This window comes from Plectropomus leopardus, chromosome 10, assembly GCF_008729295.1.
Source record: "Plectropomus leopardus isolate mb chromosome 10, YSFRI_Pleo_2.0, whole genome shotgun sequence".
In the NCBI taxonomy this organism is placed as follows: domain Eukaryota; kingdom Metazoa; phylum Chordata; class Actinopteri; order Perciformes; family Serranidae; genus Plectropomus; species Plectropomus leopardus.
The window spans coordinates 10,617,046-10,633,587 of record NC_056472.1 but is presented as its reverse complement, the minus strand read 5'-3'; the positions used below and the strand labels follow the sequence as shown (position 1 = coordinate 10,633,587).

Below are 16,542 nucleotides of genomic sequence, written 5' to 3'. Positions count from 1 at the left end.
CTTTGAGTCTGTTAAGTAAGGGCAGTTATAAATATTCTATGATCCATGTGATGTATATTTCAACTGAAGCATACTTAGTGGGGTGAATAAAGCCTTGTCATCCATTGGGCCTAGCAAAACTAAAATGTGTGCTTTTGGTCTATGCTTACAAAGGAATTCTTAATTTTGTATGACAATAAAGGTTTAATCAGAGTCCCTTCAATCATTTGTAAAGCCAGTGTAAATGATTGAAGGAAATTTGCATTAAGAAGTTTTGCTGGAAACTTTGACTGAAGAGAAATAATTAAATTAATCAAAATTTTTTGAACTGTGACGACTCAGTGAGGCTGTTAATGAAGCACTAATGAACGCGGCTTAAACACCCCACATTTGAAGTCAGAATAAAATGAACACGAATTAGAAATTTTAACATTTATGGTGGTTTTAAAAAGGGAAGTATTACTTCTCATTCTGGTCTGTGCTTGGTGCATGTGATCAGATTTGATCAGATCCTGATCAAATCTGTGTCTGTTGTGTTCTGTAATTTGACTGTATAAGCCACTAAGCCACCATGAGATTTGCACTACATACTGTAGATACTTTATTACTGTATTGCTATTAATGTTTTCATGCAATCTGGTCAGAAAGTCTAAATTAAGGTTTATATATATGTATTGAATAGATTGTAGTGCAGGTCACATCAGATTTCAGCCACTCTGCTCCAGGAAGACAAAATAAATTCTGTAAAACATTCACACGGGGAAAGCAAATGGCAAATATGAGTAAAGACCCTATATCCCAAAAATATCACACCTTCACAAATGATACTTAAACACTGGGTTTTGATTATGCAGCTTATCAGAGATGATAAATCAAATATTGTAGAAGACTGAATAAGTCCTTTCTTGGGGCTCTGCGCGGCTGACATCAACAGAGATGGCTTCTTTTAAATGCATACGACTGAAAGGGTTAAAATTATCTGACTGTTTGTTTTCTCATTTTTCAGGCCTTACTGAACTCTCTGACAACCAGCAGTCCATTGACATGGAGAGAAGCAAGTCACCCACCTCAGGTAAACCGCTGACACACAGAAACACATGCACACACTCCCAGCTCCACATTCCCTGTATGGAAACATATTTTATGATTGGCACTGTGAAGCTTTGCTGGGATGCCTTTGTCTTTCAATGTGAGCTATACCTACTGAATGCAGCCTGTGGACACCTCACCCATCACCAGAGCATCCTCACCTGATGAGAATGGCAGCTGTTTAAAATAGCAACTCATGTTTGAGGTTTTAGTGTTTCATTCAGAGTTTGAAAAGGTGGGAGAGAATGCCTTCACTGGAAAGTTGTTGGTGAGAAAATGTGATGTAGTTATCAGACAGTTTGACTGCCATACTATGGCTTCTCTAATGCATTTTGTCACAGTCTCCAGCTGGTTTTCCTTTATTCCAATGTCATGTAATGATTTCACAAAGGTAAGCCAGAGAAAAGAAAACATTTTTCATTTACCCTACCCCTCAATGCATTTTTGACTTTTTTCATTGTCCAACTCTTCTTCTTGTCTTGGACTGTGTGATAAGTCCTGCCACTGCTGTGATGGACCTGGGATAGCATGAAAGCAGCCAGCAGACTGTGACAGAGAGTAAAAGATAAAGAAAGCAAAGCATATGGATGGTTAGAGAAAGTAGGGCCGACCAATGCTGATGCAATATCTGGCGAAAGTGATTACCTGTAATTTTTAACATGTGGCAATGTGCACAATTTTTGCAAAAGCAAGTCTAAAATATCTATCTCAAAACAGATCAGAACAGCTCTCATAACTGGTTAAATTATTTATTTGTATCATCCATAATATATTAGAAAAACCTTGTTTGCACTGCTTTCAGTTAAATATTTGCTGGCATGTTAGTGTGTAGCAGCACTTGACTTGCATTAAATGCTACAGGAAGTATAATGAAATAGACATGCCTCTGTAGAGGGGATTGGTGTGATGAAGCATATAATGTAAATGCAAATTGTAGTTAATGTTATATTCATTAACTTGTCGCCTGCTTTAGGCCTCAGGATGACAGATGCAGCGGGATGGTGGATGTGATGGTTTGAAGTTGAGTGCTAGAGATCAGCTGCACGGCGAGAGAACGGTGGCTCATAATCACAGATCAGAGGATAATGTAAGAAGTCCCTGTGTGCTGACTAAAGGTCGGATGCAATATATGAGGTTTTAAACCATGAGATTGTCTATAGTATGTTGAGGTTTGTGTGGTTGGGGACGGGCAGATGAAAAGAGAATGTGTTTGTGATTGCTAAGAAAGAAACAGATATGCATAATGGAGAGAGAGAAAGAGAGAGAGAGATGAGAACATTTCCCAGCAGGCGCTTCTGTATCTGTTATGGGAAAACACTTCATCTCAGCAAATTCAGAACTTAAAGGTCAACCGAAGAAAGTGTGCAAATCTGTGCTTAAGACACTGCCAAGCAGGCATGCTGTGTTCTTGAGGCTCAGCTTGTTTTATAAGGCTTCAGTTTCCAAACAATTCACTTCAAACTAACTAAATTTATTAGAAATGTTCACGTGTGGAAGCTCAATTCTGCCACTGTGACTAAAAAATGAATCTTGTTAGTCATTATAACGAAAAACTTATTCAAAATAATAGGTTGGTATCTCAAAAAAAACTTTCTTATTGTTTAAAGTTACTAAGTAAATAGTTATAATAATATGCCAAGTCATTGTTCTGAGTTCTCGTTTTAAGAATTTATCTTATTATTTTGATTTGATAACTCTTTATTTTTAGAAATGTTTTTTTTTGAGATACTAATTCATTTTTTTTTTTTTTAGAAAGTTTCTTAATATTTTGAGATACTAACTCATTATTTTAAGAAGGTGTCTTATTATTTCTAGAAACTAAGTTGTTTTTAGAAGGTTTCTAAATGTTTGAGATACTAACTCATTATTTTGCAAAAGTTTCTCAATATTTCGAGATACTCATTATTTTGAGAAAGTTGCTTATTATGTTGAGATGCTAAGTCATTATTTTGAGAATTCTTTTCAATGTTATTGACTGGCTTTGAGAAATTGTCTCCTTATTTTGAGATTTTCTATTATTATGAAATACTAACTATTTTGAGATGTCATTATTTAAAGAAAGTTTTTAATTTTTAGATACTTACTCATTATTGTCAAATACAAAGTCATTATTTTGAGATCCTAACTCATTATTTTAGCAAAGCTTCTCATTATTTTGAGATATTACCTTGTTATTTTGAGATAGCAACTAATTATTTTGAAAAACGTTCTCATTACAATGACTTACAGGATTTCTTTTATCACAGTAGTGCAAAGTGACTTCCATACCTAACAAAGCAGCTATTACTTGATTATAGAAAAAAATATATTAAGGTTGTTTTTTTTTCAGTCCTCTCAAGGAAAAGAGGAGGGATGTAAAAGTATAGTTTTCAACATCCAGAAATAGCTGTCTGCTAAACCTTCCAACAGAAAGAGAATACTTTGAAACTTAAGAACTCTTTGTAATTACATTCTAGGAAAATCTGATCCTGAGGGGAGGATGTTTGGGAACTCAAAATATTATGTCTTTGAACTAAGCAGAGGTACAGTGAAACCATGTTTTTCTCACAAACACGGGTGGGCCACAGCTGATCTTTGTGTAAGAAGGTATCATTAGCCGCTGATAAATTCAAACATTTACCCTGAGGGATATGTGAATGCTGGGGCATGAGCATGGTGCCATTGTGTGCATATATTCAATTAGTCCGATGTGTTTTACAGAGAATAAAAGCTTTGGGGATTTTTGCCAGCACTGAGGCACTTCACATGCTTGTGAAAAAATAATTTGACAGCTTTCAGGCCACCAAGGGCCCTGCTGTTTCCCACTTCCCATCTGGCAATGCACCAGAACTTTAACCCTCTCCTTATAGGCGGTGAGGTCACTTGGCTCCATGTTGCCTTGTCGGACTATGCCCACATGGGCCTCATGGGTCAAAGGCTTTGAATGTCTTATATTCTCACTGTAGACAATTGGGTTGTTTTGCCTGTCTTGCTGCTACCAAAATACTTAGATAGTTGAAAACAGGTGGATAAATGGACCTATATATGCACATATCTTGGTTGTGCTGCAGAAAATCAGTCAACAGCAGGCTGTTTTTTTTTGTTTTTTTTTAGTTGAGTCTTGCTTTTCCATCTGTCAGGTGAACTTTTGATGGCAAAATTTGTGCAAACTGACAAATGAAATCATTATATTCCAAATGCTGCCTATTTGTCAGTATAGCACAAGTAAGCATTTTTTTTGCCCGGTACCATAGAAAGACCAATGCGCTATATCTGCAGGAGGATGAATAGAGTGCATCAACAATGATTCAGTGACTCAGAAATCACTCTGTCAGGCCGTGAGATTTTTGGCTTTCAAAACATTCAGCTGCTTCGTGATGGAGGGCTGTGCTACAAACAAGTGAGCAGTGTTGTTACATTTTAACTAAGCGGAAGGCTTTGATTTCACCATAAAGCAAAATAAAAGGGCTAACTGAAATGCAATGCAGAGAGGTTGTACACTTCCACTTCCTCCTTGTGTGTTTTTTTTTTTTTTTTTTTGAAAAGAATGCCCATGTTTTGTTCAGTCAGTTTTTAATCAACAGTGATTACGGGCTGTACAAATAAACTGGTCCTAACTCGACTAAATGCTTCATATTATGCTGATTAGTGTTTATCATTTAATTTTTTTATTTAACAACTGCACTTACATTGTTTGCTTTATCAGTACATATGTATTGTACCTTGTATTTTACGGGATACAAACATTGGTTGTCACCTGGTTGAGCTTATCTCTCTAAAAGCTGTCCTTTTTGTCTGCTCCTGTTTTTTGTACTCTCCAGTCTTGCATTTTGAGCATCTTAAGGAGAGCATACAAACAGAATAACAAAACCAGGACAAGATGTTCTCTGCAGCCTTGGCAGAGTCTTTCAGCATTGTGATGTGGACTAGGTCATGGTCATTCTGTTTCATTACAAGCCTGTCATTTGCTAATTACAGAGACAGAAGAAAGGGAAAATTATGGAGAGATGGACAAAAAGCGTACGGACAGACACAGCACGACACATTGTGATCAAGTGTCTGGTTCATTTACCCGCAGAGAGGAAGAAAAGGCAGATTAATTTTGCAAAGCTAGTCTATTGAGCTGAGTGCAGCTTGAGAATTACAATCTGCAATCAAGATGGAAATGTTAACAGTGGTTATTAGCAGTGCGGCCTAGCTTGAATATTTTTCTTCAATATTAATGCAGGAGTGATTTGGACTGTATTAAAACTAGTTATGGCCGGAGACAAATGAGGAAGCACAGCTGTACTCTGCTTCATAGGCGAAGAGTTCATGGTTTGTTTCCTCCTGCTGGATATCAACTTCCACCTTTCTCTATGGCCATTAGAGGCTGTCTGGCTGTCCCTGGCACACCAGGTGTGCTGTGTCTGTTCGAGGCCATATACATACTGTAGACAGCTTATTAAGGAAGCCAGTTATTGTCCACATTCACCCCGTGTGTCAATAACTGCAGCCGCCCCTCTTTTCTCCCCTTCACATATTGTTCCCTCTCTTTTACCTGACCCCTTTTCTATCTTACTTTTGTCATTAGGCCCAGTAATTGGCCCTTCTCCTGCCTGAAAGCTGTCTTCCTCCACATCCTTCCCATCGTCCTCTTTTTTTATGTCCTTAAGTCTGTTGTTTTGGTTTTGGGTTATGTGTTACATTTCCCTGAGGAGCATTATGTTACGTGTGGCTATAGCAAAGCTTATTTGACCAGGTCCAGAAAGAATAACAAGCTGAGATGCCAGTGATCGGTGGCTGACCCGGCAGGATATTTTTAGCAGTGGGCATCTCAGCTGGGAAAAGGAGGAAATGATGGCTGAAACTTTACAGTGTGTCGAACTGGTGCCACCTGCCCAGCTTAATGCAACTCAAGGTGGCTTGATAAAGCTTAAAGTAAGTCTGCCTACAGTTTCTGTTCTAAACTCTGCTGCTGCACTACCATCTATAATAAAAAATAGTGAAAACTATGTATTATGTCAGTATACATATAACAGTATAGGTATAATGTTTAATGCCCCCATCATATGGACACATTTGTTTATTAAACATGCATCATTAAGCACATAATTTTACAGTGGTAACAAGACTTTGAAAACTGGTACGTACAGTTAAAAAATATTTGTTATGATAAATCAGTGTCTCTAGACAAGTTTGGTCATCACGTTTCCCAACTCTAATGCTTTTTCTCTAATATCTTAAGACACAATGATGCAATAATATATTGTTGTACAGTTTTTGTTACACACTAACTTTTTTCAGTTTGCTGATGTAAAAATAAAAAAAGTGAGAAAATTGAACAGCTACCTTATGCCATACCAAATTTTAATTTAACCATTACACTTAAAATCGTCATTTGCTCTGCCATTTATTGTTTCTGTTAGAGCCACAGGTCCATTCCTAGGATGCCTCTTAAAAGACAAGCTTTGCAAAGCTCCGGGAAAGCCACAGTTACCTCCATAGTTGGCCGCTGTGCTGCAGCCAGCTCCCAAGATGGATGGCCTGGGAGCCAGGCGGTTTGCTGGTGTAATAACAGAGTGGAGAATGAAGTTGTTGGAGAGTAAAGCTACAAATGGCAGACTTTTGGCTTGTTGCCATGGGTTGGCAAGCTAACAACTAACAGGACTGTGCCTCTTCCACTCAAAAAGGCTGCTTCAGGCCACCAGTAAGCAACCCTGTGTTGTCTTAGAAGTGTTATTTTATTATGCCTCCACACCAGCGATAGCCGAGGCTATTCGGTTGTACGTCTGTCCGGCACATTCTTGTGGCTCAATATCTTAAGAACACCTCAAAGGAATTTCTTCAAATTTGACACAAACATTCACTTGGACTCAAGGATGAGTTGATTAGATTTGCTGTGATCAAAGGTCAAGGTCCCTGCTGCCTTTTCTGTCTCATTCTTGTGAGTGCAGTATCTCAAGAACACCTTGAGGGAATTCCTTCAACATAAGCAAAAACGTTTGTGGATGAGCTGATTAGATTTTGGTGATCAAAGTTACAAGGTCACAGTGACCTTGCATTTGTCTCATTCTTGTGAGCACAGCCTCTCAAGAACACCTTGAGGGAATTTCTTCAACTGTGACACAAACATTCATTTGGACTAAAGAATGAACTGTAGGTCAAATGTGACCCCATAAAACATGTTTTTGACCATAAATCAAAAAAAATTGAAACTGATTGAAAAACCCTCCTTGAAACTGTGTTGATTGTATAGATCTCTGCTGCTGGGGGGAAGATGTGTGTGAAGCATCTATGTTTTCACAGTCATTGATGTAAACAGTGTGTGCGACTTGGCTGGTGCATGGAGGCATACAGCTGCATGGCAGTATATCTAGTTTTTCTTGAGACTCGTAGGTGGGATGGAGAGAAAAGAAAAGGTAAAATCACTGCAGCAAACTGTAATAATAGTCTGGAAAACCTGCTGTCTATTTTGGCATCATGTTGGATAATTTGTTGGTGACATTCTTATGTAAACAAATATTTGAGGTCATGTCCATGTATCATACATTAAGTTGATAACGTATTTATCATGACAGGCCTAATCAGTTGTAGTCAAAGCAGTAGTAGTAGTAGTAGTAGTAGTAGTAGTAGTAGTAGTAGTGCTGTTGTTGTTTGTGATAGTAATAGCTTGTGAAAACTTTGAGTCTCATTGCTGGTGGTATAGTGTCCTTAACCTTCCTACTAACCCTTTTATTTTCATAACCTCGCAACTGTTTTCCTCCCTGTTACCTGCAAGTCTCTCTTTCCCCCAGTTCACCCATTGTGTTTGTCTCTCCCCTGTTGCCCTGAAAAGTCTGTGTCTGTTCTGTTGGATCTCCTATTCCAGTTCATTACCCAACCTCCCTTCACAATGACCCGCGTGTCCTGCCAGAGCCTGTGGCCAGTCTGAGAGCCAGCCACTGCAGTCCAGTCTTTTACTTGCTGGACAATGGTAAGAGAAGGAAAGTGCTCACGGATCTCAGCCTCCTCATGGACATCTGCTTGTGGTTTTTTACTGAATGGCATTAGTGCAACAAGGAAGGGGGAAGGGATATTTGGGTTGTTTCTTCGACGGGGGGGTTGGTTCAATGTTGCAACTTGCATGCTAACTCTGCTTCCACACTGTGAGCAACATGATCAGAGGTACATTTATACCTTACAGAGCCACAAAAACATTGTTAGAGTCCATGAATGTCAAGAGCAAAGCAGATTTTTTAAGCTTTCTTGTTTTCCCATGTGTCATGAAGAACAGATCTCCTTAGCAGGGGCAAAAACTATTCAGAGCTTCCCATTTCACAACAACTTCAATTTGAAAGACTTAATGTCTTAATGAAATGATAAAACAAAACAACACAGTGAGGTGCGCAGGTGCTTGATGCTGCACTGATGACTCCTATTGATGCAGTGGCAAGGACTGTAGGGCATAGGGGCTTGGGCATATCAAATTTGGAGAAAACCAGGGGAAATCACACAAATAAGCAATACACATATCACACAATCACTGTAAATATTTCAAAATATAACAAAACATATCTCATTTTTGATGATTAAAACATTGTAGGTGCTGTTCACCACACAAATGCAATCAAACCCTCTCGCACCACGATCGGTCACATTAGAATGACCCATCAAACAAGTTGCTTGCAGTGTAAATGAGCTGACAGGGACTGTGTTTCTAGGCGTAGAGTGTCTGTCGCTGCCTTGTCAATGTGTTCCATGCCTTTGTGCGACTGCTGGTGTTGCATTATCTGTCTGCCCCAGCTGCAGGGGGTTAGACATCAAGTTGTTTGTTGTATGTGCCAGATCTGGGCTTTGAACTTGGATCATCATTCAGCAATACTGCAAGGCAGGCGGGCTTGGGAAGAGGAAGGGGTTGTATTCCAGCCGGGGTACTTCTCCTCCTCACTCGTCAGTGCCTCTGGTGCTTCATTTCTGTGTGACGTCAATCATTGTGCCTCCACTGGAACCACACATCTTTGTCACGAAAAGGCAACATGCTTCTTTAGTGGACTGTGGTGCTCAGAATCTCTCTCATCATGTCTTTCTGACTGTGTATCAGTAAACCAACAATCTCATCTTGTTGTCATCTCGGCTAACATTCATCACTGTTTCGTCTTTAACTAACTGCATGGTGCAAACTACATGGTCAGCTGCGGTGCTGATAAATATGAGTTCAGCTTGCTTTGTGCGTTTATCAGTGTTGTGGCCTGATCAAGTCCAACAGTACCCCCATTTGTGACCTTAGCACTCTGTGCATTACTAAGATTCAGTCACATGAAGCTTCTTATAAAACCTCAGTTTGGGGAAAATCAAAACATTATTTTTAGCAATGGCATACCACTTTGGTCCAGCAATTGTTGTATGAATTGCATTGAAATTTTGTACAAACATTCAGTCCCAAGAAGAAGAAGCCTACTAAACTTTGATGATCCCCTGACTTTTCCTCAAGGTTGATATTCTAGGTTTTGAGTGAGCTATAGAGTGCCTCAGGGATGTCATTTTTCAGTAGGCCAACAGGGTATCTAGTGTCGCCCTGGTAACCTCGCCAAAAAGCCTGTGGGATATTTCCATTGGATTTTAGACTATTGCAGAAAACAAGCTCTGTGAAAAACAACCATTTGATACTTACGTGGTTTAAATGGCAAGATAATCTTCACAAATGAACACTACTTTTATGATTCTTGAAGCCTGAATTAGGCTATAAACGAACTACACTACAGTCACAAGACTTCATAACGAAGCTGTTGATGCTGTTTAGGCATGTTCGGCGTGGCTTCGCATGACAACATTCTTTAGTCTGATTTAGCCATTTGTTAGCATCTAACTTTTTTAAGACATATAAAAGCTTGAGAGTTTGCGACTGGGGTATTTACTGGCAAATTTTGGAGAGCAAAACATTAAAGTCTCTTAAGCTTGTGTTAACCACAGACCTTATTTCAGTCATCTAAAAACCCCTTAAAAAAGCCATTGACTTTGAGATGAGGGAACCAGGAGTAGTGAAATGCTTACTCATTTCCAGGTTGTAGGAATCATCCCTAGGGCACTCTTAGATAAAAAAGTTAGCATGCTAACAAGCTAAACTAAGACAATGAAACAAGATGCCTGCTTAACAGCAGTATATTAGTATTGTCACTGTCATGAACATTTCATTATGCTGACGTCACCATGTAGCACAAAGCACTGCCTCACAGAGCTTCCGGCATAGATGTAGATTCTTAGGCTTGTTTACCTCATAATCTAATGGTGGATTTCATCTTCAGAGATATTCATCTCACTGGCAGTAATGCTAAAATGTTTGCCTGTGGGAAAAGCAACATTTAATCCAGTATATTTTAGGGTTGCCAGCACAGAGCGAGGGAGCATAGTCTGTGAGAATTTTAGATTTAAAAGGCACTTCCTTGTGCAAATGTTTTATCATTTTAAACACACAGTAGAAACATGTGGGACCACAAAAACACTTTTCAAGGTGTAATACACTGCTGTATTAATGGTTAAAAAACAAAACAAAAAAGCAATAATTTTCCCCTATATTTTGTATAGGACATACTATGATATATAGTAAAGAATAGCATATGGACAGCTAAGGTCACAAATGGAGCTAGTCCAACATAAAGTGTTGTCATACAAGTGTTTTAATATTGTCACAAAAAAGATACCAACCACAAGACACTAGCTTGGGGTACAAGGTGCTCCACCCATGAAAATAAAGCACATGAATCATAAAACACAGTGATATTTTCGAGCATTGTCTTATTAAAATGGGCGCTAAATCTTGGTGTCGCTCAACCGACCAAAGTCCATACATACATCCAAAGCTGGCTGCCATAAACCATGGTGATGTTTGTTTAGTTATTGTTTGTATTCACAGTAAAAAACCCTCTGACTCCTCAGATCAATTACACCTGTCCATTTTGATTAAAAGACATTTTATGAAGCGTTAACGCAGCCACTGAGGAACATCTCTGTGTAACAGGTTTATTATGAGAACATTTTCTCTGTCACTGTATCTCTGCCACAGCACATTTTATATGGTTGCAGCAGCATCTTGTCACTGCAGTTTATTATGAAAAAACACACACACACACAGAGCTCATTATTTCATTAGCAGCACTAATCAAAAAGGCTTTACTTGTTCCTGGAAAAATAGAAATTCAATTTCCTATGCCATAAAGGGAATATATCGATCCTCAAAATGGCCTTTGATACTGAGCAGCCCATTTATTTTTAGTATTTCCTCCAGTCGGCCCCATGTTCTCTGCTGTTCTCTTTTCTTTTATATGGCAGAAACCTTCATTTAACATTTTTGTTTCAAACGAATCCTCACTGAGTCCCTTGATTATTTTCCAAATCTAAAAAAAGTGGTCAGAATTACAGGTAGCACAGATTCATGATCATGCTGTTTTCCTCGTGGTCATGAAGTTTTACCAAGCGTCATTTGAACACCATCCCGTGTCTTCCACATGTCCAGTTTATCATTCAACACAAAGAAACAATGAAATATTGCCTTCTTTTTGAGGGGAAACTGACTCATAACATCTCAAGTTCGACCTTTGCAGTTCTCTGCAAAATGCTTGCAAAATGTTTTAACAAGTTATTTTTTTGCCCTCAGTGTCTGACTGTGATTTTTGTATTGACACCCTGTGGTGTCATCCTGTTTATTTGTGCTTCCATGTCAGGCATCCCAGGCCTTTGAGAATCTGATTGTATTGGGACATTAGAGCAAAATTTTAAAACATTTTATGCAAAAAGTGACATATTTCAATAACGACCTTCCGAAGGTTAATAAAATTTTAGATGTGAAGAGAGTGGTACTCAAGTTTGGCCTCCAGAATAAATTAAATAAGTTCTTCTTGCCTTGTTGCAGCCCAACAAGACAATAACCATTAGTTGTGAGAAATATTGTGCCCAGAATGTGATTAAGTTGGCTCAGGATAGATATTATTGATTTTGTAGGGTTAGCTGGGAACACTGGCCTGGGACAACAACGGAGCATGCATTTTGAAATATGTCTGCACCAATTTGCATGTTATGGTTCTTTGTTCATTCGGGTGATTCCCATTTCATTTGGTTTGAGTTTTATTCTTTTTTTTAAATTCTTTATTTATGTTTGCACTTTTGTTTGTCATTGTTTGACTCAGATTACTCCTACTTTATTTTCTTTTATGATTTATTTATTATTTTTCATTTGAAGGGATTAACTGGTGCTTTGTTTCCTATTCTTTTGTTTCAGTAAAGGGGCCCGGCAGAAAGTTAAGTCTGCCAACAGATCTTAAGACTGATCTTGGTACGGTAGGCGAAAGCCAGCAGTTTTCACTTGATTTTCTTTTTGAGTCATTTAGTTTCTGCTTTTATCATGTTTTCTAGGCTTTTATGTTGCTTTATTAGTTTTTATTGTCACTCCAACTTTCTTCTTTCAATTTCCTTGTCACTCTCTCCTCCTGTTAAACCAGCTCATAAGACTGTCGGACTGAAGTGTTTGTCCATTTTGCCCCTTAATGTATTGTTATTTGATTTAATTCTTCTGTATTCGTTTCTTCTACATTTTGCAAGTGTTTATAAAGGTGATTTATAACTCATGCCCATATTTAAATTTGAGGTTTTCTATCGCTTTATCATGATTGGACCATCTTCTGATTTTACGCAACCTTTCCTCCATTAACAGTCTTGCTCTACAGTGATTGGATCACTTGCTACCTCTCTCATTGTAGCTGGATCATTTCTCTCTTAAACAGTCTTCTCTACATTTCGACTGGATCATCTGCATTATAGATACTGAGCGCCTTCCCCCCCCATGCATCTCTACCACTCTACATACACATCACAGTCTCAGGTTTCCCTTTGCTCTGCCTCTGCAGACTGCTGCTTCACACATGCTGTCCACTTTAAAAACTTCTGCTTCTTTAACACAAAATGTGCCAGTGCCTACTTATTCCTGTGACTTGCCTTATTTAATAACCTTTCTTCATCTGACAGGTTCAAAAAGTGCTTTTATTTTGTCAATGCTGTGTTTAGTTAAAGCAGTAGTGGGTGTGAGAGCACAAAGCCAAATTTGAAACTTTAAAAAATCCACCTTGGACTTGCTCTCTTCATCACACATGTAATATGATCCAAAAGCTAACATTTTTAGCCCATTAAATTTGCTGTGAGGTTCAAACACTGAAGTGTCAATACGATGTTATCAGTTAATGGGAAAAATACGACTAATAATCTTTTACCTTCTTAGTAGCTACAAAAGAACAGCTGTCGGTCATGACAACAAAATTATTTGTTGGAACAGTCTTTTTACTGAAATTATTACTGTGTTTGGGTGGGTACGTACGTGTGTGTGTGTGTGTGTGTGTGTGTGTGCGTGTGTGCGTATGTGCGTGTGTGTGTGCGTGTGTTTCTTGATGGATACGTGCACCAATCTGTGCGTTGGGGGAGTGTGTTGCAGTACAGTGCCATTCTTTCTGCTATGTACCAGTTTCCTGCAGAACATTTTGGGGCAAATGACTAATTTGCTGCTTCTCCATTTGAAATTAGTAACAAAACATTTACTCATTTCCACTACATGGTTCAGCTTAACTCGACTTACTCTTGGTGCTTTTCTCTGGTTCATTTCCACTGGAAAATTGCAGTCGCTAATGATGGAAGCTTGGCTATTAAAACGTGAAGGATGTCCGGTGTCGTGCTCGTGACAGTTCTCTCTAATCAGTGGTCTGCAGTTGTTTACCTCACCCTTTAAACCTCGTGCCAGTGCCAGTCACTATCCACAACTTTAGCTAACAGAAAAAAAAACTTTTACTTACAGACAACCAAAAAGAGCAAGTCAGGTTGAGTCGAGTCATGCCGTACAGTGCAGTGGAAATGCGGCACAAGACAGATACACAGTGGTGTCTTCACAATTTCACCTGCAGTTTTCAACCCCCTCATTGCCTCAGTCCGTCCTGCTGTGAAACTGGGTGAGTGTTGCACGCGGACTGGGTGGCACCCTGGAGTTTTTCATCTTCACTTTAAAACTGAATTATTTGTGCATCAACTGGCTTAACATGAGGCTTAGATTTGATATGACAAACACGTGATCAGTGCAATATACTAAAAGGGCAGTGATAAGGGAATACTGTCTAGCGTTTTTACTAATTAGCGCAATGCTAATTATCCTCAAGCTTCATTAGTCTGGAGACTTCTACATAGGAAAGGTTCAATCAGACCCTCCTGTCAACCCCAAACTGTTTTAACTTTGGTGTTACAGCCACAGGGATGTCATTATAGTAAAGGGCACTGTTTTATTTACTTGCCTCTCAAGACAAGTGAAAGTGTATTCGGGTGTAGGTATCATGGAGCTGTTAATTATAGCTGTCTTGGAAGCATTTTTGTCTTGCCAACTAAACTGCAGGCTACAAAGAACTGCAATCTGCACAATCCTGCTTTGCTTTTCTTCACTAATAAGGTTTGTCTCCAAACAAATTATCTTGCCCACACACACAAGCAGTTTACATTAAGTTAGGACAAAGCTTCCAACATACTCATATCCTGAGGGGAGGGCACGAAAAACTACAGTAACAGAAAGTAACAAGTGTTCCTGTCAACTCCATCCATTGTGTTAATTTGCATTAGAATAAGAAAGTAGATATTTTTATATTTGTTTTCTATTTCTTTGATCTTAACTTGTAGGTTTTTTTTCCATACCAAGTAATGTCACAAAGCTCCTGGTTTTATGAAGATATAAACTGTTTCTGATGAAAACCAACAACAGTTCTAAAAGAAACAAAGTGGAGATGAAACAAGTCTGTTGTTCTTTTGATTTTTATATATTTTTCCTGGCACAGACTGGATGAAACTGCATTCACAATTTGCCTCTGCATTTTGCTCTCTTTTCTTTTGCCCCAGCATCTCTTCCTTCTCCCTGCTCATTCTTACTTCAAACCACTCTCCAGCCCTTTGTTACTCACTCTCAATTTCCCTTTTTCCCTCACTACCATCTTTCTTGTTGACAATCTGATTTTCAACATCGGCTTGCTCCTCTTACACTGCAAAAATATCCATCTTCATAGGTCATGTGCTAAATTACTGAGTTGAAGTGTTGACGTCTGCATGTTTCTAACAGTAAAATCTCCAAATGGGGTGAAAATACTCCCACTCTTTTCCCTGAAAACTGCATTATGAATAAGTAAAATTCTCTCCCCCTCATTTGAAGATTTCTCCCTTTTATTTTTTTTTTATTAGACTGAATGACATATGAAGATGGATATTGCAGCGGTAGATAAATAAAATATGTTTAAAGGTTTTATTTCCCTCATATTGTTTGCTAATGCTTTGCCGTTGTTACAGATCATGTCAATGGACATTGCACTAGCCCCACCTCCCAGCCCTGCTCGGCAGGGAAGCCTCGCGTCCCGATGGGTCCTGAGGGGCCAAGGCTTACCCGCAGAGGCCCTGGCCGACCGCCCTTCCGCAAGGCCCAGTCCGCTGCTTGCATGGAGATCTCTTTGCCTGTGTCCCACACTGAAGGTGTGTGCTTGTCTTCCCAACTCCCATCCCTAAACCTCTATAACAAACCCTCCCTCCCAACAAGTGCATGCCATCCTCCCTCCCTTGGGTAAGTGGATTAAAGCCTGATACATTGTTAACACAAGACAAGCGAATGCTAATGCAAGTTAGCAGCACAAAAACATACTGACAGTGAGCTGTTTGCAGATACGTTCAGTATTAACATTTCATAATTGACTGTTCACTAAAGCCCTTCCACAAACAGTGATTGTCCAATCACACCTGTAGCTAAGTAATGCAGGTCTGTTAGGTTTGGATTTTATTGTAATAAGATCAATGTCTGCAACTGGAAGAGTTTGACGTTGGCTGTCTTTTGGTAGCCTCTCCAAAACAAAAAGAAAATAGGAGCTTGCATAAGTTGCAACTGTTAGCATGCCAACATAGATCACTATTTATAGTAGTCACATACAGTAGTAACCAGTGGACAAGTGTATGAACACTTTTATAAGATTCACGTTTTAAAATGAGTCAGCTTAAACATTAAAATGTTATCCAGAAGGAGCATTTTCAGCCGACTCATGGACCTAATGTTAGCTTAATTTGCAAGCTTGCTGCAGGTGATTGGCATTGTTTTGATAATTACCAAGAATTTTTAGTTTTGAAATTTGGCAAGTCTTAAATGATTATCATTGTAAACTACGGTTATGCCATGCAAGAACAGAAAGCTTGACAGGCGTAGCAAGAGCAATTTTAGGGTGCAAGGAATAGCAAATAGTCAAATTTCTTAATATTTCCCTAAACATAAAATAGACACTGCAAATTAGCGGTATAAGAACGTAATTTTTAGGACATACAGTTGCACACCAAGGTACCTGGTGATCAGCCAGTAGGGTTTGACAATGGGGATGCACTGACTGTTGTTTTTTATTTTGTTTTTAATGTTGTTATTTATTTTGTTTTTGTTGAAACAAGAAAATTGTAAAAAAAAAAAAAAAAAAAAAAAAAAGAAGTGAACTTTGAATG

At 38.8% G+C, this 16,542-nt stretch overlaps 1 protein-coding gene across 1 annotated transcript in view; it reads left to right on the top strand.

The window, feature by feature from the left end:
* Nucleotides 1-16,542, top strand: part of stxbp5l (syntaxin binding protein 5L) — a 151,947-nt gene that overhangs the window by 120,332 nt on the left and 15,073 nt on the right. The window contains exons 20-23 of the mRNA XM_042494697.1: nt 986-1,051; nt 7,898-8,002; nt 12,281-12,334; nt 15,361-15,540. Coding sequence (XP_042350631.1) covers nt 986-1,051; nt 7,898-8,002; nt 12,281-12,334; nt 15,361-15,540 — 405 coding nt within the window. The remainder of the gene's footprint in view (nt 1-985; nt 1,052-7,897; nt 8,003-12,280; nt 12,335-15,360; nt 15,541-16,542) is intronic.